Below are 23848 nucleotides of genomic sequence, written 5' to 3' on the forward strand. Positions count from 1 at the left end.
CTTCAGGAGTTTCAGCGTTTATATTGTTTTTTTTTACATCATGTGATCAAATAAAGCCACTGCTATTTTGAGATGTAATTAGAAACATTGAAAAAGTCTCACCTCATCTTTCGCGTGAAACAAAAACTCACTGCCGTCCTTCGTTCTGCAATAAGAGGAGAGAAAGTAAACGTAGGAACAATGTAGCGCTAAACATGTTTGGTGAGACACTGAAGCACGAGTTGCTCACGAGACGCTTCACAGCAGCCCACTGTACCTGAAATGCTTAGGATAGGTTCTAAGTGTGTAGCATTTCGGGGGATCTATTAGCAGTAATGGAATATAACATCATAACGTTTTCTTTCGTGAATAATCACCTGAAACAAAGAATCGTTGTGTTTTCATTAGCTTAGAATGAGCCCCTCATATCTACATAGGAAGCGGGTCTTCTTCACAGAGACCGCCACGTCACGTTTCTACAGTAGCCCAGAACGGACAAACCAAACACTGGCTCAATTAGTGTTTTTATGTAACCTAAAAGGCCACAGTAGTTCTCCGACACACTTGTGAAACTGCGGTAACGAGAGCCACAAAGTGCAAAACTGCCAGCCTCCGTCTGACTTACGTTGCTCCTAAAGAATTCTTATTATGGTAAAGGTCTCTGAGCGAGGGCGACGGCGTAACCAGGCTTTTGTACTTGGCAGCTCATGTTACCGCAGTCTCGGAAGAGGAGGAGGAGGAAGAGTGAGCAGAGGGGTATACAGTTGTTTGCAATCTGCAACCACACTGCTATATGCAGGCAAATCCTACACACTGTTCCTTTAAATCCAAAATACTGTCATCACCATCAACCGTTTGGCACATTAGTGTCACCAGATTTTAACTTGAAGCAGCAGCACCAGTATAAATTGTATCAAATTAAACTACAGATATTTGAAGCATCACAAACACTTCCTAATCCATGAGTCGCCTTTCAGTCTGCACGAGTGTTCCTTAAAACCACTCCAAGCGTGTTGTTGGACGGGATTTTCACTGACCGATATCAAACCGAGACCCAGAGATTTAGCATTGTTACTAGTAACTAAAGTGTGTTAAAGTATTCAAGTCTACGAAGGTTTGTATTCACTGTACTTGTGTAGGTAACTCCAGAAGCTGGCTAGAGCATTGGTAGCTTATTTGCTAACTGGAACATAGCTTTTTTTTATTTCTATCTGCAAAAACAGAGCAAAACACGAGAACGAAAACAGCCTCTCACTTGAGCGTGAAGACGTTCTTCTTCTTCTTGTAGCCGTTGGTGACGTCGCAGTGGCAGTGGGAGAGGTTGAGCAGCGGCTCGCTGTTGTAGGGCGTGGCGGTGTTCTTGGCGTCCTTGTAGAAGCCCATCTCCCCTTTGTTCAGCACACAGTACAGGTTGACCCATGACCTGCTGTGGTGTGGGAAGGCGGGAGGGGTGAGGGGGGGTGGGGGAGTAGCGGAGGAGGAGCAGGGGGGGGGGGGGGGGGAAGAGTACGGGAAAGGTGGTGGTCGGGGAGGTGGAGACGGGAGGAGTCAGGAAGAGCTGCGGAGTCGCTCTCGCTAAGCTAACACCTCACTCACCTGACCAGAGCAGACAAGTAGGTGGGCGGGATGGACCGGCGCCAAGAAGGGAGGAGGAAACACACTGCTGAACAAACACAGACGGACGGACGGACAGACGGACGGACGGATGGAGGGATGGGGAGGGAGGCTACGTTCAGTTTGTGTCTCTGTGCGCGGGGCTCATATATGACTTACCTTGGAGGAGACGAGAGGAGCAGCCAGTAGCACCGAGGAAGAGAGGAGAGAAGAGGGGAGAGTTTGGTTAAATGGCATTTTGGCTGAAAAACGCAACTTAAAACTCATGAGTCATGCTCCTTTTGCTTCTTTGAGCGTGTCTACATGCACACGGCATTCCCATTAATAAGCTTACGCCCAATTATAGGTATTATTCAGAGCAAGCTGTCTGCGTGCAGCTTCACATCCCGATTTCAAATACCTCTTTGGAACAATAGAGAGAGAACTTAGACTGGAGAAGACCGACGGTGCATGTGATACTGTGTCTACATTACTGATGTTAGCACTAGTTTCATGTGTTCAGGTTCTTTATTGGCGTATGCACAGCCGTTAGAGAGGGTCCCTCCAATAATGCTCATAAATATAAAATCCTATTACCACGTTGCGGTTGTACGCCCTCGCCAGCCAGTCAAGTTGCAGTTTAAATCCACTTCTGTCCAAAATGTCATCATTTTATTCTTTTAGACATTTGTGTGAAATTGTCATAATTAGCCAAAAATGTATTCTATGAGGCTAAAGTGACCTTTGAACACCATCCCTGAGTACCACATTGTAAGAAATTCCCTCAGGTCGTTCCGAGATATCGCGTTTAACAAGAATGGGACGGACGTGAGGTCACAGTGACCTTTGACCTCCAAAATCCTATCAGTTCATCTTCGAGTGCAAGTCGACGTTTGTGCCAAATCTGAAGAGAGATTGCGTTCAACTTGATCAAACACAATGCCATTCAGCCATGGCTTCAAATATAGAATATAAAATAATATATATCTGTGGTGGTCATCTGTGCAGTGATTTCAAATTAAACTGAATCTAAACAGGAATCTAGTAAATGTATACAGAGATGTAAACAGGAATTGAAACCTTTGTGGTAAAAAGATAAAGAAAAAAAATAATAAGATACATTTTTTCTTCATTTTCTATTTACTTTGACATAATTCTAAAAAAGATAACAAATGTTCTTGACTTTGATAATAGTGGCTTGACTTCACCACAGAGCTTTATCTCGAGCTTTAACCTCATCTTACGGTAGAACGCTCTGAAAATCAAGCGGACCGAAAGTAAACATTTTGTTTTTATCCACCATTATTTACCTATATGTTACAGTCGTAGGTTTATCTCAGAATATGGACAGAAACCCTCAGTAACACGTTTCAGCTTTTCAAAAAAAAAAAACATAAATTAACTGAGCAATGAAGCCAAAAGTGATGCAAAACCTAAACGTGAAACTAGAAACTGACGGATTTTTACACCATGATATGCGGTCAGTTTGTCATTCAGTTCATCAGGGTACGATAGAGAGTACACACACCGTTCACATGCACCGTAGCCTCTTAATAGGAACACTCATCCTGAATAATACCAGAATATTAATGTGCACATAAACATACTCAGTGCCTCGTCATGTAGCTATGTACAGAGACAGGTTGAACCTCAACCCTTCCTCTCAGGCTAACTGTATCCTCTCTTTCTCTGTATTGATTGGAGGAAAATAGACCGAGGGCCCGCCCCCTTCCCCACAGATCTACTCCTCCAATCAAAGTTGAACACAAAGCAAAAAGTGAGCATACAATACGCCCGAAACGAGGAGCCGTTTGGAGATTCACACTTGTCCAGATTGAAGCCATTCAGGATTATGCTTTACCTTGCCATGTACATTACAGGGCATGTACATATACGAGACATTCATCCACTGCCTTGAGTGGGCAGTGAGTGGGACTCATCCACAGCTGGAAGGGGGGGGGAGGGTGAGCGTTTAGCTGTGCGTGGTCAGCCCAGCCACTAGAGGGCAGTGCAGAGACAGACGTTGCCGTTGGTGTCTCTCTGGAGGAAGCAGGGCGGTCATCTATGGAGGCCATGTAGTGAGTGTGTGTGTGTGTGTGTGTGTGTGTGTGTGTGTGTGTGTGTGTGTGTGTGTGTGTGTGGAGGCTAAGTGACTGGGCACAAGGCAGTGTACGCTATCGCAGCTCCGTCCAACCTCCACTCCCCCGGCTTTCACCAGCCAGTCTGCCAGCCAGCCATCTCTGTTGCGCTCTATTCTGTGGGCTCGTGTTAGACCAGGAGGCATCGTTAAGCATCATGCAAGACGTTTTCACATGCAGTGACATTTCTGCTGGATGCCATTTTTAATTCATGTAACTGTTGTCTTCACGTTCTGATCCCGGTGCTCAGAGATGACACACATTACATTTTCAGAAGCTCCAGCGCATTAACATGACTTTAATGTAGCTTTTTACAAATTTGTCCCTGTTGTTTATTAATACTTGCTGGTTTTAATTACAGTAAGATGTGCCACAAATGTGTGGATGTAAAAATTCTTTGGAAGCAGATAAAACTGACCTCTTACTTCCACTTTGCAGAATGTAGAATTGTTTCTTATGTGTTATCTAGTAAAGAAAATGGGTCAAACACGATAGCGCAATAGCATCCCTTGAGTGTAAACATGAGTAAACCTTAATGCGTGCATGCTTCTAAAGACACACAGTATGTCTGCTGAGGAATCCAAAGCTTAGCTGAGTGAGTGCTGCTCATATCGTGTTGTTGAACCTCGCGTGTGGGACCAACCGATGAGGCCCGTGGCAGTCATGCATCTGTTTAACGTGTCAGACGCGGGCGGTCGTCAGCCGAGTGTGTTAGCCTGTTAGCTTAGCATGCTTGAGTCATGCCCCTGTCGCCATTGCCTAATCAATAAAAGGGAGGGGGGCAGTGATGTCATGAGAAACAGACGACGGAGATGCGACGTCTGCCGCAGTCAACATGAGTCTCAAATAATATTTAAAAAACAACAACGATCGACTGTGGAATGTAAAAACCTGTTGGTATCATTTAACGTGAACTTACTTGACAATATGTGAATTGATCTTTTTTGGTAAATCATTGCTAATTAATTGATCAGAAACCCTAAAGCCTGACAATCATGACACCAGTGTCCATCCTCCCTCTCTACTACTTCTATCATCTGCTAGTCCAGACGTTACACTCATGATTATGACCCTGAACACCCACCTATTGGTGCTCTTCTTCAGGGTCTCGATGTCCAACTTGCGGAAAAGGAAGCCCTCGTGGTGTGCGGTGTGTGCGGGCGGCTGGGGGACCGCCGGGCTGCTCTGGGCCGGAGCGGACCTGGACCGCCGCGTCGTCTCTCCCGCCTCTTTGGGTCGCGGCCTCCGCCGTGGTTTGGGCCTGTCCCGAGCTCGGGGTCGGTCGAGACGGGAAGGCTTCTCCGGTACCCCGTTGGGCAGGCGGGGCACCTCGCCACGGGCCTGGAGGTGGGGGAGGGGGGATGGAGCCGGTAAAGATTTGTTTCACGTTTTAAAAGGAATTGAGTCTTCTATGGCCTTTTGTATCGGTACATCTGTTTTACATTTTCATCATCTAAAGCATGTACGTTCTCCCTGTGAGAGTTTCTCAAGCCAATGTAGGAGAGCATGTGAGAGGTCAACATATTCAAGTGGAGACACCCTCACAAAGAAAAAACAAATTCTAAACCAAAACCTGGAAAGAACTGTCATTTAGTGGTGGGACAGTAGGTTTGTTTTGTTTTTTGTGTTGTCCCGTGTTAAAAAAACCCACCCAGATGAGCTACAACATGCAACAAAGAAACCACTGTGAGTTGTTGCACACATTGAATTTGGATGAAATGCAGCACATAGATCTACAGACCTGTGCTGCTTCTCTTTCTTGCAGCTGCTCTACAATTTCTGCCATGGTGGATCTCTTTTCTCTGTCGAAAAAGAAATGCAAATTAGAGAATCACATAAAGTAGTTCACATAAAAAACTCAATAATGTTTGCTTTGCTTTCCTGCTAGATTATCCAACTGTAATGTCACACATTTGTCTTTTTTTTTAATGACAGATATTATTAAAGTGGAAATGAATTCCAACTCCAAAAAATGCATTAGGAACATCTCCTTAACAAAACTTCCATTCATATGCTGTACATCCAGCTCCTGGTGTCCCCTGAGAACAGACACTCTGCATAACACAGCATGACCTAAAAGACACCTCAGTACACTCAAAGCCTCACCCTCCTGCTGAGCGTCTGTCTGAGTGCTCTTTCCCGGTGTCATGCTCACTGGATTCCTGTCTGTCCAGCCGGTGTCGGTCCCTCTCTCTCCGCCGGCCCTCGTGGCCCCCCTGGCCCTCGTGCTCGCTGGACGTTTGCCTCTCCAGCGTCCGTTTCTCCCGCCTCTCGGCCTGTTCCCTCCACACCTCCTGAGGCAGCTCGTCCCTGCGTGCCTGGATCAGCTGCTCGCTGGACAGCTGCCGCTCTATCTTGTGCTCCCGGTGGTGGCCGTGGGTCTGGACCTGGGGCTCAGCCTGGCCCAGCGGGTCGGTCCTGGACCCCCGTGGCCCTCTGGTGGGCTCGCTGTGCAGGCGCTCCCTGCCCGGCTCCTGGAGCACCACCTCGGCCATCACGGCCACCTCCGCTCTCTCCGTCCCTATCTCCCCCATCATCATGTCTCTCTCCCTCTCCCTCTCCCTCGCCTTCTCCAGCCGGCTGGCCACGATCAGCGGCGTCACCGCGTCGTCCATGTGTTTGATTTTGGCTTGCCGCAGATACGGGGACGATTTCGCCTCCAGCGTCCTCGCCGCCTGCGCTGGATGGAGGTGACTCATCGGCTTGGTCGCTTGGTCTCTCGCCGTGCCGACGCTCTCTCGCGCCTGGTTGGCCGAAACCAGCATGGCCGCAGTGGCAACCGAGGCAATGGAGGAAGGCGCGGGCTGGCCCAGCCCCATGCCCATGCCCACGATGCCGCCGCCGAGCCGCGTCTCCAGCGCGTGGCGGTAGCTGGAGCCGTTCATCACAGGGGTGTAGTTGGCGACCGTCGACCCCAGCCGACGAGCCACGGACGAGGGAGAGGGTGTGGGCGTGGCCGTGGCGGGCGACGGCGAGGGAGGGGAGTTGGCTTCGTTCTGCTCGTAGATGGTCTGTCTCATGACGGGGGAGATCGGGAGACGGGGGAGGTTGGACGCGCTGGGCAAGGCATCTTGAGGGTCCAGGAAGACTTTACGCCCCAGCAGAGGGGTCGGCGGTAGTTTGCTTTGCTCGGCTTTCAACTTTTCTACCTGCGGAAAGAAAACGGGACAAACTTTCAAATCAAACTTTTAGACAAAGCGTCACTGAGGGTTTGGACACGAGTGAATGATACTGAATATTTTATAGAAACATCGCTCCCCATATTGGAAATCCTAAGCTTTTAGCAAACAATTATAGTATTATGGATCGTGCAACTTAGCCTTTTCAGCTAAGACCTCCCTCTTACTGTAAATGTCTTCACACAATGATGATGGTGATGATGATGATGATGATATTACCGTGGTGAGTCGCCGCAGTGAGCTGAATCGCTCCTCCCAGGTGGCGGCGGCTTTGCGGAAGGCTTCGTGTCGACGGATCAGCTGCTCCACCTCGTCTACACTAGCGCCCAGCTCGTTGCTGCTGATGAGCGGCTCCTGAGCGGTCAGCCACGCCTCCGCCACCACCGCCTCCTGGGCAAACTGGTGAACCTCCAACACTGAGGGGAGGAGAGAGAGCAATGATACCCACAAGCAAGGGAAGAAACTTCGATTTTACATTCTTCCCTCGAAACATTATATGTGTCTTTCTACTTTATATGTGTATCTCTGTGTGAACATTTATGTATATTTATGAAAGATAGTAGGTGTGTGTGTGTGTGTGTGTGTCTGACTCTAATTTGTCTTGGTCTCCGGCGAGGCTATTGAGAACTGGCCAAGTTGTTCCTGGCTGCTGATTTGAGATCAGTTGTACAGAACGTTGGCTGATTCTACCAGCACAGTGTTTCCTCTATATGCACTCAACAGCAACGCAGCTAAAAACATCCCCGAAAAAAAAAGTAGTACGTGCAAGAAATGCAAGGACGAGAGATGTGACTAGATTATCATCGTTTATAAAAATGCATGTCAGCGGACATACAGACATTTCATACACCAGCCGCGGACCTGCCGATGCGCATTCAACCCACGCTGGTCTCTCTCTCTCTCTCTCTCTCTCTCTCAAGGAATAATGAACTAATGCATATGACAATAAACATATTGCCAATCCTCGCACTTGTATACTACACATATAGACTATATCCCAGGAAGAAAAAGGGAAAACCAAAAATTCTCAAGTTGGTGTCGATGGTTGTTTGATTTAGGAGACCACAGCACCACGACTTCCTGCGTCTGTGCTATTTACATAAATAATAATCTCAACACATGAATTGAAAATGAAAAAAAGCTGCTGCTTGTGGACATGTCGTGGGTTGGTCACGAGTTAGAACCGTCAGTAGCAAATACCAGATCTAATTCAAGGTTTAATGAATGAAACGTTAGACTGTATTGGTTCTCAAACCTGGTCCTGGACTAAGTCCTGTGTGTGTGTGTGTGTGTGTGTGTGTGTGTGTGTGTGTGTGTGTGTGTGTGTGTGTGCTCACATTGCTGTAGGAAATCCCAGTGCTTGTCCCACTTCTCAGACAGCTCATATTGCTTAGACACCACCTTGTCCAGCCTCTCCTTGATCTGAGAATCAAAGTCAGCGACATCAGAATCACAACATCACAGCAGCGAGAGTCTGGGCAGAGTTTTTCATCTGAGTTCAGTTGTATTTTTGCAGTTCATGTGTGACTTCCTGCCTGGTCTGAAATATAAGTATAATATGTAAATAAAACATCTAAATGATATATATAATTATAATGCACTGCTCCAGTATCCATTGTAGATTATGAACTGAAGTTGATATTGATTTTCGTGTCTCCTGGTCTCACCTCTTCAGCTGCTGGGTTTCGAGCAGCCAGCAGAGTTTTGCCCATCTCGATGCACTCCAGGGTGCTCCGGCTGCGAGCCTCCACTTCGCTCTGCAGACTCTGGTGGTAATTCATCAGCACCTCCACTGAGGACACGTCCCTGCAGGACCCACAGAGAGCAGGGGCTCAGCTCATCGGGACACAAAAACACCTGCTTGGCTTTTAACTAGCGTGTTGCTCAGAGAAACCTTTAATCAGATCTTTAGTCTAAAGTGTGTCGCAATTAGCGGGCTTATTAACGGAATCTGAAATTCGTAGTTTCATCAGAAATGTCCTTTAACTTGAAATCAAAAAACATTTGCTGTTTTAGATAACCGGCTTTAACCTGTCATTTTCAACCACATTTGTATCCACAGTCGTGATGCAAACGAACAACACAGAACAAGGTCTAAAAGGTCAAACCCTATTTGCTATAGAACATACAGTATGTTACCTGGGCTTCTCTCCTGTCCCTATCTGACAGATGATCGATTCCATCCACATGATCTGATCCCGGACCATGCTGAAGAACCTCAGCTTGTCCGTCTCGGTGGTGATCTGCACCCGACACTCCTCGCAGGACGTCAGCAGCTCTTTCCACAACTGCATCACTTCGTGCTCGCGGCACGCGATGGCTTCGGCCTTCTCGCCGGCGTACACCGTCCTCAGCTGGGCCGCGCTCTCCTGCAGCTGACGCACCTGGCAGAGTGGGGGGGGGGGAGCGGATTTTAGGAAGATGCTAAGCCCGAGCGAGGAAGAAACTGAATTATTTTTTAAATAGAAAGAGTGTATTTTTTCCAAATGACGCACTAAACACAGCTGCTCTGACTGCTGTGTTTAGTCAGGGCCAAATGGTCCACGCTGTGTCACTGGCGTTGACGAGGAGCAGCTGTGATTTCATTTCATTCTACAGTAAAAATGTAAAAACACTCTTTTTTTTCTCCCCCAGGTGCATGACAGAGACTAGATGAAGCAAAATGAAATGCAGAGTAAGACGGTAGTTGTGCCACGAAGATTCAGACTCAGACATCAAATATGTTTTTACTATCAATCCATATTAAGTTCCACCTTTAGAAACTCATCAAATTTGTTTGATGAGAAAAAGTTTGAAATAAAAGAAAATGACAAAATGTCTCTAAACTGGGTCAGGCTATTTAGTCCGTGTGAATTCGGGGATTTTGACCATTGCTATGCTACTGATTCTACTGATTTCCCTACACGGGTCTTGAGGTGAGTGAACACCTGCAGCAGATCATTTTACATGTTGTACGTTAACGTGAGTGCTGCTGTACTTGCGTGACGAGCAGCTGAATGTCCTGCTCGAAGCTGTGCAGGAGTCTCTGCAGGGTGTTGGTGTTAGCGGTGCTGCCCTGCCGAGCCCGAACCTCTGGCAGCCGCCGGTGCTTGTCCTCGATCTGGGCCAACACCTGAAGAAGAAGAAGAAGAAGAAGAACGTGAAGCGGTACAGAAGTGTCCCGTGTATACAGTGTGTGGACAACGAGAGATTCATTAGAAATGTACTCTCCTCTGTGAATGCCCATAAATCTATAAAATCTATTACAAAAATATACAAAAATGAACTCCTGATAAAATGTCTGTTGGCATTTTGGAGCTACAATATTTGTCCTCTACAACAAGTTTCTTGTCATATTGCATCGTCGTAAAAATGGACAAAAATCAATAATACAAAAATTCTGCTGACATAAATAATATCTTCTGCAAGGCAGAAACACTGAATAGATTGCTTTCTTTATGTTGCTTTCCTCACCACAGTGAACTATTCTATTGCCCGATACGGTAAAAGCCACCATGTCATTATCTGTGTTTTGTTTCGCCCCTCACCTCTCTGCAGTCGGAGAAGAACTTGTGCAGCTGGTGTGAGGCGGCGAGCATCTGCGCCCGGGTCTCCATGAGCTCCAGCAGGTCGGCCCAGGCCTCGTTCACCCCGTCCTTCCACTCGGCGATGGTGGCGGCCTCCGAGTGGCCGTAGTCGATGAGCTCGTCTACCATCTGGTTGACGGCCGTCACCCGCTCCTGCCCCACGCTGCCCGTCTCTGACGCGAACTCTGTGAACTTCTCCTGCAGGACCTGGAGGTGTGTCGGGGGAGGAGGTACGAGAGGGAAAGGAAATGTAAGGAGGGAGTCAATTCTCCATTATGCTCTTAGGTGAGTTGGCTATCCACAAATACATTAGCTGCTGTAAATGAATGAATACTAATGGTTTGAAGTTGGTACAATTAACAGCTGTAACTTGCAGATTTTGGGATTTCAACTTTATAAAAAGTGTTTCTTCAATCTATTATTCATCCGCAGGTGCCGTCTGTCGACACACTTACGGTGACATGCTCGTAGTCTTGACCCAGTTCCGGCGAGCTGGCGACCACCTCCCTCTGAGCGATCCACTGCTCCAGCTCGTCCACCTCCCTGTTGAGCTGGTAGAGCCAGTACTGCTGCTCCAGGCGGCTCTTCCTCTCCTCCACCAGGTCCTTCAGAGACACGTACAGACGGTCGATCTGCGACTGGCGCTTGCTGATCTGCTCGCTGTGGAGGAAGAGAGGTGGTCGTGTATCAGGTTCACTTCATAAGCTTCACAATTATCTAATACTCCCCTAAACTGACTGAACTGTCTGCATGTTGTAGCAGAAATCCAGATTTGTCAGACCAGACAATGTTTGTTCCTTCTACTGTCCGGTTTCGGTGAGTCTGTGCCCGCTGCACATTGTAACGCCTGGTTATTTGAGTTACTGCCGCCGTCCTGTCAGCGTGGAGCCGTCTGGCCATTCCTTCTATTAAAAGAAGTGTTTTCATCCACAAAACGGACTCTCACTGGATGATTTTTTTGTTTTGCACAATTCTCTGTCAACTTTAGAGACTGTTATGAAAATCAGGAGATCTGCAGTTTTTGAAATAGTCAAACCACTCTTCTGATACAGACAATAATTCAGCAGTTGGGAGTCCCTTGGATCACATTTCTTCCCTTTTCTGAAATGTTGGTCTAAACAGTAACTCCTGACCATGTCTGCATGCTTTTATATCGTATTCATTTCAGTATATTCTGTAAAAAAATGTCTATTTTGTGGAAGAACTTTGATTTGTTTTCCAACATCTGTCATTTTCAAAAGCTGTAATTGGTACTAACGAATTGCAAGACAAAAAGACAAAAAAACAAAAAATGCTTGCATTCCAGAGAGCATTTTTTAATACAGTAATTAAATGATTGTCTTGTCAGGGTTAGTCAAGACAACACATCACTCCTGAACAATGCTGCGTGCAAAGAAAACTGTACTTTGGGATGACAGTTGAGTCCCCATATTTGTCCTCAAAATGTCAAAAATAACCAGCAAGACTGAAAAAGAATTTGGAAAAATCCCTGAGATTATTTTAACTTTTGAAAGAGTTTTAATGGTTGAATTTGGCAACTAACTTCTGAAATCCAACACTTTCTATTGTGGTCATAATGCAGACAATTAAGAGCATTCCTGTCATGTGTTTTGTGGTGACAGAAAATCTCTGTTAGATTGTCTGTGTGTGTGTGTGTGTGTGTGTGTTTACATGCTCACCAGTCTGGATGGCCCATCTCCAGCAGCTGTCGACACTGCTGTGACAGCAGGCCGACGGTCTCGGCGTAGTCCTCGATGGTCTGTTCCAGGATCAAGTGTTTCTTCAGCAGCTGCAGTGTGCTCGGCTCGTCCTGTTGGGAGTAAGACCAGACACACACACGAGGAAGGAGTCTCACTTTAAAAATGAGACACGCCGCAATCGGGGTCGTTATAATGACATCTCTATGCACACGCACCTTCCCCTTCTCCTCGTTCATCATGTGCAGCTCCTGCTCGCTCAGCCAGGCCTCCACCTCGGCCGTGTCGAAGTAGTACTGCTGGGCCTGGTACATGGCGTCCAGGATCAGCTGCCTCCTCTCGGTCTCGACCCAGAGCAGAGCCCACAGCTGGGCCAGCTGGTCGTGGCCCGCCCTGACGCAGTCGGCCTCCGGGCTGCGTATGGAGGCGATGATCCCCGCCCTCTCCAGGACGTCGTCGATCCTGCTCCTGTGGCCCTGCAGCTCCCTCTGAAGGGTCTGGAAGAGAGACACGGGGGCAATGACAGGAAAGAGGAGGTGACTGCTTTGATTTTGATCTATTGCACTTCTGTCCATCCTGGGAGAGGGATCCCCTCCTCTGTTGCTCTCCCTCAGGTTTCTTCTTTTTTCTCCTTATACGATGCGAGGGTCCAAGGAGGATGTCGTATGTTGCACAGATTGTAAATGATCCTGATCTGAGGCAAATTTGTGATTTTGAGCCACACAAATAAACTGAATGGAAATGTGATCTTTTTCTATGTTGTTTAAAACAGACAAACTGTTGGACAGGAGCAAAATAAGTACAGTAGATAATAAAGTGGGTGAGCGGGTATGGAGAGCGATTCTGCTTTTCTTACCTGGTTCTTCTTCATGAGCTGCTGGACTGCCTGCAGAGAGGAGCCGTGCTCCTGAGACATGGCCCATGGGAGGCGCTCCTGGACCCACAACTACAACCGAGACAATATGACACGCAGCAGTCAACACTCTGTGCACATGTACACCTCACTTACCGTGGGTGAATCTGTGTATCTAATTGAGATGTAGAGATATCCAAATTATTTTTTGGACTCCAACAGGGTTGAACATTTCATTTTAGGATTGTGTTTTAAGATCGCGTGCGCTCGGGAACGACGGTCAAACTCACAATCTCATCCTCCAGGTCTCGTCCGACTTGGTGAACTTCCTTCGACGCCAGCAGGATGCGTCGCCTCTCCTTCAGCGGCTCGATCAGACGCACCATCCTGGCCTCCACAACGGCTTGGCGGCCGGCAACCGTCTCCTTGATCTGTGTCTGCTGCGGGATAGAGGCCACCTGCACCTGGAGCTGCCCCACCTCCTTATACCACGTCTCCATCTGGCTCTCCATGGTCTACAGGGGAGGAGGAGGAGGAGGAGGGAAAAGAGAATGTGTTGATTAGGAGAGAGGGATGGAGGAAGGTCAGAGGACATTTTTGTTGAATTCTAAGCTTCTAGGCCTAAAAAAACTCAACTAAAGAGGTCAAATCATGATCAGAACTGATCAACACTCTGCTTATGCAGCCTTAGAAGAGATCTTTTAGAGACACACGATTTTAACCAGAGGGTTTCTGGTTATTTGTGTTTTTTTAAATCCTACGTACATGCAGTTTCTTCAGCTGCTTGTTGACAGTGGTGAGGTCCTGGCCCTGGTCCACATAGGCTAGCTGACCCTCCAGTTGGCCCAGTCTCTGGTCCAGGCTTTCGTAGCTCTGCACCAGCAGGTCAGCCTTGTTGGCCTCAAAGAGCTGGCGGGCCTTGGCCTGGGTGGTGCTCTCCAGATCCTGCCAGCACTCCCTGATCTCCTCCAGCTTCCTCCGGACCACCGCGCTGAGCTCCGGCTTCTCCTGGATCAGCTGCTGGCCCTCCTGGATGGACGGGATGAGGGAGAAACGGAAGAGCGGTACGACAGAGGTCAGACTTTTCATGTTTTAACAGGGGACCATTAAAAGCGATAATGACACAAAGATTAGGGTTTTATCCCAATCACAAATAGGCCTATAATTAAGTGGTAAACGGACTTGTACTTGTAAAACGCTTTTCTAGTCCTACGACCACTCAAAGCTCTTTTAACACTCCATGTCATTGCCATTCACATCCATTCATTGTTCTTACAATGAGCATGTTGACCATGTAGGACTGTTCCACACAGAAGTAGTTCTTTTGCCTTAATAATTAGTAATACCACCAAATGATAAACTAAACTGTTCAGGTTGGAGACCCATAGATTTATGCATATTTCTCATGGCTGCATTTAGTGTTGCTTGAAATATGACCGATGCATTTTGCTTGTAGCTGAAGTTAAGTCTTAAAAACAAGTCAATTTCCCAGGTTAGTGTGCTTCTGCTTCCGGGAAAATATGAATCCTTAATACGGACCATGCAACTAGTGAACATGGAGAGACGAGTCAAAAGCACATACAACACTTCAGGTACACAAAATGCACTTAAAACTACCGAATGTCTCTGTAGAGACACAGACAGAATCAGTGAGTCATAACATAAACTCACAATCTTTAAGCATGAATCAGTTTCATGTTAATCACTTTTTCCTCATCACTATGCAAATGTTTGCCAAATGATACTCCAAAATCTAATCACATCGTCTGCTCTGATAGGATGAGACTAAAGGTGAGTTTCTTAGGCTCCAAGAGAAGGAAGTGAAGAGGAACAATGTATATTCTGATGAGCAGAAACACTTAGAATAGAACTACTGGGTGGCTACAATCAAAGAACAAAATAATACATGGAAAATAAACAACGATAGAGGGTGCAAAATATACCAGAGATCAATTTTAAACATTTTCAAGGGCTGCAGCTAATTATCAATTTCATCATCAGTTGAGGTCGTGATGATTTGTGTATTTACAATCTTTTGTGTGAATAAAATGTCAACAATCTGTGATCACAAGGTCTGATCGACATCAGAAAACACAAACCCATCTATTTTAACAATGATCTTCCCATTTTAAAATAACCAATTATTGTAAAAACTATTTACAATTTTAAAGTAATCAGTTGACCCCATGACACTGAAATTAAAGCTGCAACGATTATTTGATTAATTCATAAGAAAATGATTTGGCATCAATTTGAATCATCTACTAATCATAAGTCATTTATAAGTTGGTTTGAGCTTCTCAAATGTGAATATGTTCTGGTCCTCTAATTCTTCATAAGGAGGCATTAATCCAGAATCTGGGTCTCTTTTCTCTGTTTCAGCAAATCCACAAATATTCACTGGATCTTATGTAGGGATAATTATGTGCAGACACAGTGGAACTGGGCTGGGATGTGTGTGTGTGTGTCTGTTTGTGTTTGTGTGAAGAGATTAAACCTCGTTGTATTGAAATGCCTCATAAATTACCGCACACTCCCCTTCCCCCTTCTCTCTCGCCGTCCTCTCTTTTTCATATTTATGCCTCCTTTTGAACCTCATCTTGTTCTGAACCCCCTTTAGACACACACACACACACACACACACACACACACACACACACACACACACACACACACGACCACCATTCCTTATGTACACCTGCTCCCTTCCTTTCTGTATTTTGCCTCCCCCACAGTGGAATCCTTCCCCCATCCAATTGTAATTCGTATTTTGCTGCCTGTGTGTTTGTATGTGCATATGTTGAAGAGAAAAGAAGAGTCACAGAAAACAAGAAGGAAACAACAAAGAAAAAAATATATATATACATATTTATACACACACACACACACACACACACACACACACACACACACACACACACACACACACACACACACACACACACACACACACACGTACAGTAACTATTACAAAGCTGTAATTCCGTGTCTCTATATTCATCCCCCTTTTTAAAAGACAATAGATTCATTTTACAATATGGCTGCTACTGCCTGTACATGTGAAAACAGGATTCACGTTAATAACTCCTCTGGCCTGATGGTGGATGACTTTCAGAGGATCTGAGTTGATCCTGATGGGGGGTCTTAAATGTGCACCAAATCGTATCGGCATTCCACCAAAACAGTTGTTTGAGATGTTTCACTCAAAACCACAGACGTCAACCTCACGGTGGCGCTGGAGGGAAAGTGAAGTCGATCACCAAAGTCAGTCACAGAACTTGAAAACTACACAAGATTTAGAAATTTCAAGAACGAATAATTTAAATATTCTGACAAAGACTGAAATTTCACCGAGACGGCGGAATAACCTTGAGCAGTGACTCATCATCATCCTGCCGCCTGATTCACTCAGGTTGTGATCAAATCTACAGGCACACAGAGCGGCCTGATGACTGGAAACTGGGACGGCACTGAGATGATGAAGAGGTTTCCGGTCCAAACCCCCGGACCGGCTGTGTGAGAATGGTTAAGGATGTCTCTGGTTACGCCACAGTAGCTGCAAGGGGTTAATGTGAGTATTATAAAAGCATGCTGAGTCATCATAGGTGGATGTCAGATACTACAAAATACATCAGAATCTATGAAAGTATATCTGAATTTATCTTGACCTATATTTTGCAATAAAGGGCATTTTAGTTTGTTATACTGTTCAAGGGTGTGTCAAACAATGAAACATAATATATTTTTCTTATGGTAAAACACCATTTATGGTCATTAATTTGACAACATAGTGGTAACAAAGTGGCAATAATTATATTATCCAATGTCTGATATTTTCAAATACCACGTTTAATATATTCCACAATGTCTTTCACATGTATTACTAAATGTATGATAAATGACCAGATCTCCATATATGAAAAATATATTTCTATTGCATCAATGACGTGACATGAAATCCTATTTCCTACATTAAAAGAAGGTTACAATGAAAAAAATAAATACAACCACTATTAGTTTAAAGTCTTGAACCAGCTGAGTACAAGTGAAGAAGAAAAATAAGTAGCAGAAGAAGAAGAAGAAGCTGCAGTTAACTCCGAGACGACGACGGGGTTATAATGCATCTCACGGACACATAGAGAGGAATTAAAAGCTGTAGCAGGCTACACTTCAGCACCCATTGTCCTCTCACTGCCAGCGTTGGTGCGTTACGTCAGCTTTCGCTCTGGTGTAGCGTTTCCCTGCATGCTGCTGGTACGTGCCGTCCTCTGTGGTGAGTGGGCGGGCTGCGTGGGCTTCGAGCAGCTTCACCCACTGACTCAGAGCTGCTACTCCGCCCTCGCACACACTCAGCCCTGCAGTTCAAAGAGGATCATGATGCTCCACTGCTCACGCGGAACAGTGTCGGCAGAGATCCATCAGGTAACCTGATCCGAAGCCGTGTGAGGGAAAAAAATCCATGTTGAGTGCTCAGTTTTCTTTGGAAAGTTTAAAGGTGCAATGTGTAAAAAGATCTGGCAGGAATTTTAGCTTGAAAACATTCTGAACATTATCAGTGTTGACGTTACGTCAAAGACGCCTGTCTGAAGACAGACTTTCAGTTAGCGGTTAGCTCGAAATCAGCCAGCACGAACTCCAGCGCTGGGAGGGGTCAACCCGCTCTCCTCCAGGAGAAGTAGTTTCCTGGAGGCTTTTCAGGTTTCTGCCTCTTTGGATTTAATCCACTCAACAAACTATGAAAACGTACACGGACCGTAAAGCCCCCAGTTAGTGCCACAGTAAACACACGGACGGCTAACGTAAGCTAGAGGCCAACGCCTGAAGATTATAAGAGTTGTGAGCGATTATAAGCGTTATGTGATAGTGTTATTATGACCCTCTCTCAAGAGTTTCAGCAGTTTGGCTGAATGTTGCGTATTCTTGCCTGCTGTTAGTTAGTAGCAGGCTTTTTTACATTTTTCTTCATAACTGATGAGTGTAAATTGACATTGTAAGGATCCAGTAGTAGAGGTGAAACGCTGACCCCTACTTGTTTGGAGAATGTGGCTAGAAATGACACATTGCACCTTTAAGAAGCATTTGACTGACTTTAGCCGTGAAGATCAGTTTGCTCCTGTAAATACAGTTTTGTCTTCTCCACAGTCATCAAAGTGATCTTGGCTTGAGCTCGGAGACATATTAATCTTTACTAGCCTGCGTTACACACAGGGGACGTGGAGCTTGAAAGACATTGGTGATTACCGAGCTACCAAGTTGCATTATGGGAATTAAAAGGACCAAGTGTTTTTTGGAGCTGGACTTAAACTCAGGGTATCTCTGACCCGCTGTATTGATTTTGACCATCCTTTTTTACTCTGTCTTGTAAATTGCCCCACTTCATGGTAGTGATTGGAGTACCCATTATTAATGTCACCCCGTCTAACGTGGTCATAACTTTGTTGCAAGTCATTCCCCTCATTTCCTGTCGGCCTCTACACCATCAACTGTCCTATGAAGGCGAAAATGCAGAAAAACAAGACAGGAAGTAGTCCTCTAAAACCCTATCTTGTAACAATGCAACACTACTGTCTTTTAGTAATCATGCCAATAAGGAAGAGCTACCCTCCTGTGATTGAAGATGATTCAGGGAGCGAGGACTCCTGACACAGTAACAGATGGGCCGTCCTTATTCTGCTGTCTGGTCTGTATATCACAGCAGACATCTGCTCCTGAGCGTCACCGCTGACACTCTGGCTGGTCACAGTGTCTGTCACGCTCAGGCCACTGCAGCTATAGTGTCAATATTTACTCTGAGTGTGAAAAAGAAATCTGCTCGTCCGACCAAACAGGGAAAAACCTCGGAAACTTCCAGGATGCAGCTTTGGCTTTTAAAAACGGATTATTGGTGACATTTTCAAACTATATTCTGCTCGGAGTGGAGAACTCAGTAGTGCATAGCTCTTTCCTCGGGGGAAATCCTCTAGGAAACAGGAAGTGATGCACGCAATAGTAGCAGCAATAGCTGTCCATACTATATATATACACTAAGTCAAAGCAGCACGCAGTGCGTTAGCTGAGATTTATACTCAAAGCAAATAGAATGCACACAAAATATTTGAAGTGTGCACACGAAATGCAATTTCCAAAAGCATCAGAATTTACATTCCAAAGTGGCAGTTTGATTGCACGTATTGCATTATTCCATGTTAGTATAAAATAGGATAGCATGATCTTTTTTTGACAAACTAACTGCTTCAACAAGAAACTATAGTGATTACTACATAGTATTTATTGCCTATAATATAATTTGCATGTAGTACGGTTCTGGGATACAGATGAAGAAAAGATCATCCTCATGTTTCACTCATAATATGTATTATTGGTTATGATGTTAAAGGGAAGGAAAAATGTAATTAACTGATTTTTTTACCAACATGTTGCCCAACTGCATCTTTGTACCGGGGATGTTTTGTGAAATTCATCACTGCTCATGTTGTCTCATGTTGTTACGGCAGAACTGAGGTATAACTAAAAAAAAAAAAAAGCATCATATGAGCAGCCTGCTCTGGCTAACAGAGTGGAGGTTAGAGATATGCACTTACTACAAACACACACACACACACACACACTGTGAGAGGACATATTTCCCAGAAGGTGCCCATCTAAAGCCGGGAGACGAGCACTGTGAGCACCCGTGCCCTCCTCTCCTCCGTGCTGCTGTAAAAGCATCACTTTGACCGGAGAAGGACTGAACCCTTTTTGTCTTTTTCAGCCGCCCTGAGTATGTCTTTTTTTGGGGTATTTATTTACGGAGAGCATCAGACAGACCAGAGTGCTCCAGGATTTGGGAGGGAAAGGACAAAACACTCTGTTGGGATTAATTTCATTTCACTGCACTTTCCTAACTGATATGAACTTAACGTACCCAACAAAGTTCAACCACAATAATATGAATTGAGTCAGTTGTGGAACCACGACCCTCTTGCAGAAATCATGTTTAAGGTTTACTGTTAAAACTGTAGTTTCTTAGAATGAACAGACTATAATTACTTTTCTTGCGGCTAGTGAAAGTGGATCTCTGTTTGTGAACAGCATGGTTGCAGCTCAGGCGGAGGAAGCTTGCGTATAATATCACTGTGAGACACATTGAGGTCAGAATCAGGAACTAGATGACGACCGGCTGCGGTTGCCGTAGCTTTTGTTTGTTCGCTTGTTTCAATGGACGGAGAACACTGCGCACAATAAGTGAAGCAGCACCCATTTAACTGTAGCTATGACTAGAATAGCCAAATATAATGTAAAACAATATGGGGAATATAATGTGGAACAAAGAGCAGCAGAGTGGACCCTTTAGCTGTGTGTGGGCGGGTTTACGATCCACAACTACTGCAGCAGAATCTCAAACACCCTGAATACCACCGTCCATGAAAATATGGCTACAATGCAATCATGTAAATCATATCTCAGCATCTAGACCGTTTCTTAAGTTGCTACTACAGCCCTGAGATCTGTTTTTATATCAGAGGAACACGTCTAGCTTTCTCTGTCTCGGTTCAGTCCAGCTCTTTATGCTTTGCTGGCGTAAATGCGGCATGGACAGTGCTGCCAAAGCATCTAAATAAAACCGGAGTGGATCGATCGTGCATACAAATACAACGGCAGATCTCCGTCTCAGTTAAACATTTGCGCTCAGTGAGAGTGCTGGTATCATCACAGCTCCATTGACGTTCTCGCTGCACGCACACGTACCTCCAGACACGCTCACACACACACACACACACACACACACACACACACACACACACACACACACACACACACACACAAGCCTGCACAACCGCCCTCATTTACGCACACACTTTCTCATATATTGCATAGCCAGCACAAAAGCTACAGGTCAAGGCTTAATGCACACAGGGCTTTCTGAAGTGAGGCACTAATGTGCATGCATAATTTAGGCTATGCCAACTCATTTAGCGAAAAGATGACCAACGCTGTCCGAAACTCCAGTTCATGACAGAACACCGTCTATCAGCCTCAGATACAGGCTAGCGGGGCATGGAAACGCGAGGCTAACACAAGGCTAACACGAGGCTAACACGAGGCTAACATGATAAATGTCACGATGCTGACCATAACATATGTGCATGGTAACTTTTAGCATGTAACATTTAAAATGTCAGAAAGGCCGTAATGCTCCGACATCCAACAGTAACGTGCTCAAACTGACGCTAGCTGTGCTTTGAAGGAACCGCTAACGTTAGCGTGTCAGCTTAAAGCCCCGCCGAGGGTTCGTAAAAGCTGAAGCGGTTGAAAGTTGAGCCAAGTCTGACAATGCAGAGGCTTAGATGTCCATAAATGCCCACTGCGCAAAGGATAAAGGATTTAGGAAAACACATCGGATCACCTTCAGGCCAAACTTCTGCCCACTGTTAGTAAGGACGTCAATTAGCAAAGATGTCTCTCTTGCATTTTGTTTTTGAGAGGGGCAAGACAACAAACACGTGTTCAATAACAAAAAAAGAAAAGATTGTGTCACAGACACGACATTAAAACAGATGTTTTAACATTCAATTATTAATAAAAAATATAAAGCCTATTCACAGTCTGTTCACCTAAAACTGTTCATCTCTTTACTAGTGTGTGACGCGACGCAGAGAGAGCGAGTGAGTGTGGGATCAGGGCCGCAGAGATTGTTATTCTTAATGAGGCCAATTAATTATCAAGCATAATGGGAGAGAAGGTGGTGGTGGGGGGGGGCAGGGATCGGTAAAAACAAGCCCATTGGATTCAGGCGAGGAACTGCCTGGGCAGGAAGCCGTGTTCGGTGTGTACTCACACACTCCCCCACACGCTCGCGTTACACAAACAAACACAATCTGCTGCAACTGAGGCGAAATCGCCCGTCACAGCCAGCAGCTTCTGTTTGGTCTAAATCACGGCAGAGCTGCATTACAGAATGACGAGGCACATCTTGACAGGCAACTCGCCTTCTGAACATAGACTGTATATAAGAAGTGGACGTAGTCATCGTGACGTCACCTATTGGTTGGTGAACTGCTGTTATGAAGCCTCGAGTTCGGCGATTTCGCCGCCGCCATCTTGGATTACAGCCGTCGCCATGCTGTTTTTTTGTTTTGCAACCGATGAACTGAAGTGACCATATTTGGAATGTGGAGGAGTGACAAAGACGCCGTATACGTCTCTGGTTGCAGCAGCGACCTGTCAATCACAGTAAACCCGCCCTAAAGCATACTCTGCTTTATGGTCTGTTTGACTCTAAATGGACCATCATTTACTAAATGAACATCATGCTGTGTTGAAGAAGACTTGAAACTAGAGATTGAGACCATAAACTCATGTTTACAATGTTTACTGAGAAATATACAATATCTTATAACTATACAATCAGACTTCTTTTTTCAACCAGAGGAGTCGCCCCCTGCTGGTCAGTAGAGAGAATGCAAGTTTTAAGAAACTTCCGCTTCACTTGGCAGAACCCGAGGTTGTCGCCTGCTTCTGAAGCGTGCAGACTGCTGTTACACTGATTTGTAGCTCTGTAACTAGAAATTAACTTTTGTTCCATTATTGGTTGAGAAACCTGCACTTCTGGATATTCATCTTTCGTCATTTTGTTTCAAATGTTTTCACACAGATCATTCATTTATTCAATCCCTTGTCATAGTTTCACGTTATAGATATGATCCACATTAAATCATATTTATCTATCTGGCCCGTAAAGGCAGCCCAGCCATCCTGCAGCAACACAACAGCAGCACTACCAATGAATCAATGCATTACACACTAAGAGCACTGCAAACCTCAGCTTATTAGATTCAGCCCTCTATACTCCACGACATTAACAACTACTGTTGTAGGCTGAATCTCAGCACTCCCATTCTGTGTCTGACATCACTTCCTGTTAAACCTTGACATGTTTCCTGTCCCCTGCCAGAGAGACACAGAGAGAGAGAGAGAGCGAGAGAGTGAGAGAGAGAGAGAGAGAGAGAGAGGGAAACAACCTTCACACGTGAGCTGCACGAAGAGAGGTGGGAAGACGAGGAGATGGGGATTGGACAGTTGTTGCCTGGCAACCAGCACAAGCACAGGAAGAGTAGACGTCACAACAGGAACTGACACAGCACAAAAATGCATCCTTTTTTTGTTTGGGGGAGTTCACAGCATTTACACAACATAACCGAGAGCAACTTATTTCAAATATTCTGGTCTGAAAATGACCATTTGATCCTGAACACAACGTAGCCAGATGGCCGTGTTATCTGTTTTTGGGGAGCTCTGATAGATCTGATAGACGAGCCGTTCATGTCAGCTACAGGACAAATAGAATATAGTTTCCAGGACAACACAAGATTTCAACATGGGTCATTTTTTGCAAGACAATCTTTGCAACCGTTTTTCCAGGTTTCCAGGACATGTGGGAACCCTGCAGATACACACACACACACACACACACACACACACTTACAGATCGCTGACGCTAACCTAAAAAACAGACAATGTGCTTCGCAGAGTCCTTCACGGTTCTTACTCAATTACATAAATAGACTGGAGACTCTCAGAGGACACAAGCAGAGAGACACAACCAGGACACGAGAAGCCGGGTGTTTGGACAGGAAGTACCAGTGAACAGCAGAACAATCAGCCAAAAGAAAACAACAATGTTGTTACGTTATGTTTCTTAATAAAGATTTATTTTTTATATCTTTTTTAGAAAAATGTCACACAAATCTATTCATATCCGGACTCCGGCTCCTCCAGTACTGCAACGAGAACATGCCAAATCCTGTGAATGTTTTCTGGCAAAAAAAAAAGGTTTAAGTTGCTAAGCAACGGGGTGAAGATG

General features: G+C 45.4%; 1 protein-coding gene across 1 annotated transcript in view; it reads right to left on the reverse strand.

Annotated features, from left to right (window-relative positions):
- sptbn4b (spectrin, beta, non-erythrocytic 4b) overlaps positions 1-23848 on the reverse strand; it is a gene marked incomplete at both ends in the record, with an annotated part of 61670 nt that overhangs the window by 426 nt on the left and 37396 nt on the right. Inside the window, 17 exons of the mRNA XM_079165666.1 lie at positions 103-145; positions 1235-1405; positions 4795-5051; positions 5452-5512; positions 5817-6859; positions 7109-7305; positions 8227-8311; positions 8557-8695; positions 9029-9273; positions 9867-10001; positions 10417-10662; positions 10911-11115; positions 12135-12265; positions 12371-12649; positions 13009-13098; positions 13296-13520; positions 13771-14034. Coding sequence (XP_079021792.1) covers positions 103-145; positions 1235-1405; positions 4795-5051; positions 5452-5512; positions 5817-6859; positions 7109-7305; positions 8227-8311; positions 8557-8695; positions 9029-9273; positions 9867-10001; positions 10417-10662; positions 10911-11115; positions 12135-12265; positions 12371-12649; positions 13009-13098; positions 13296-13520; positions 13771-14034 — 3816 coding nt within the window. The remainder of the gene's footprint in view (positions 1-102; positions 146-1234; positions 1406-4794; positions 5052-5451; positions 5513-5816; positions 6860-7108; positions 7306-8226; positions 8312-8556; positions 8696-9028; positions 9274-9866; positions 10002-10416; positions 10663-10910; positions 11116-12134; positions 12266-12370; positions 12650-13008; positions 13099-13295; positions 13521-13770; positions 14035-23848) is intronic.

The sequence above is a fragment of the Pholis gunnellus genome, assembly GCF_910591455.1.
Source record: "Pholis gunnellus genome assembly, chromosome: 9".
Lineage (NCBI taxonomy): Eukaryota > Metazoa > Chordata > Actinopteri > Perciformes > Pholidae > Pholis > Pholis gunnellus.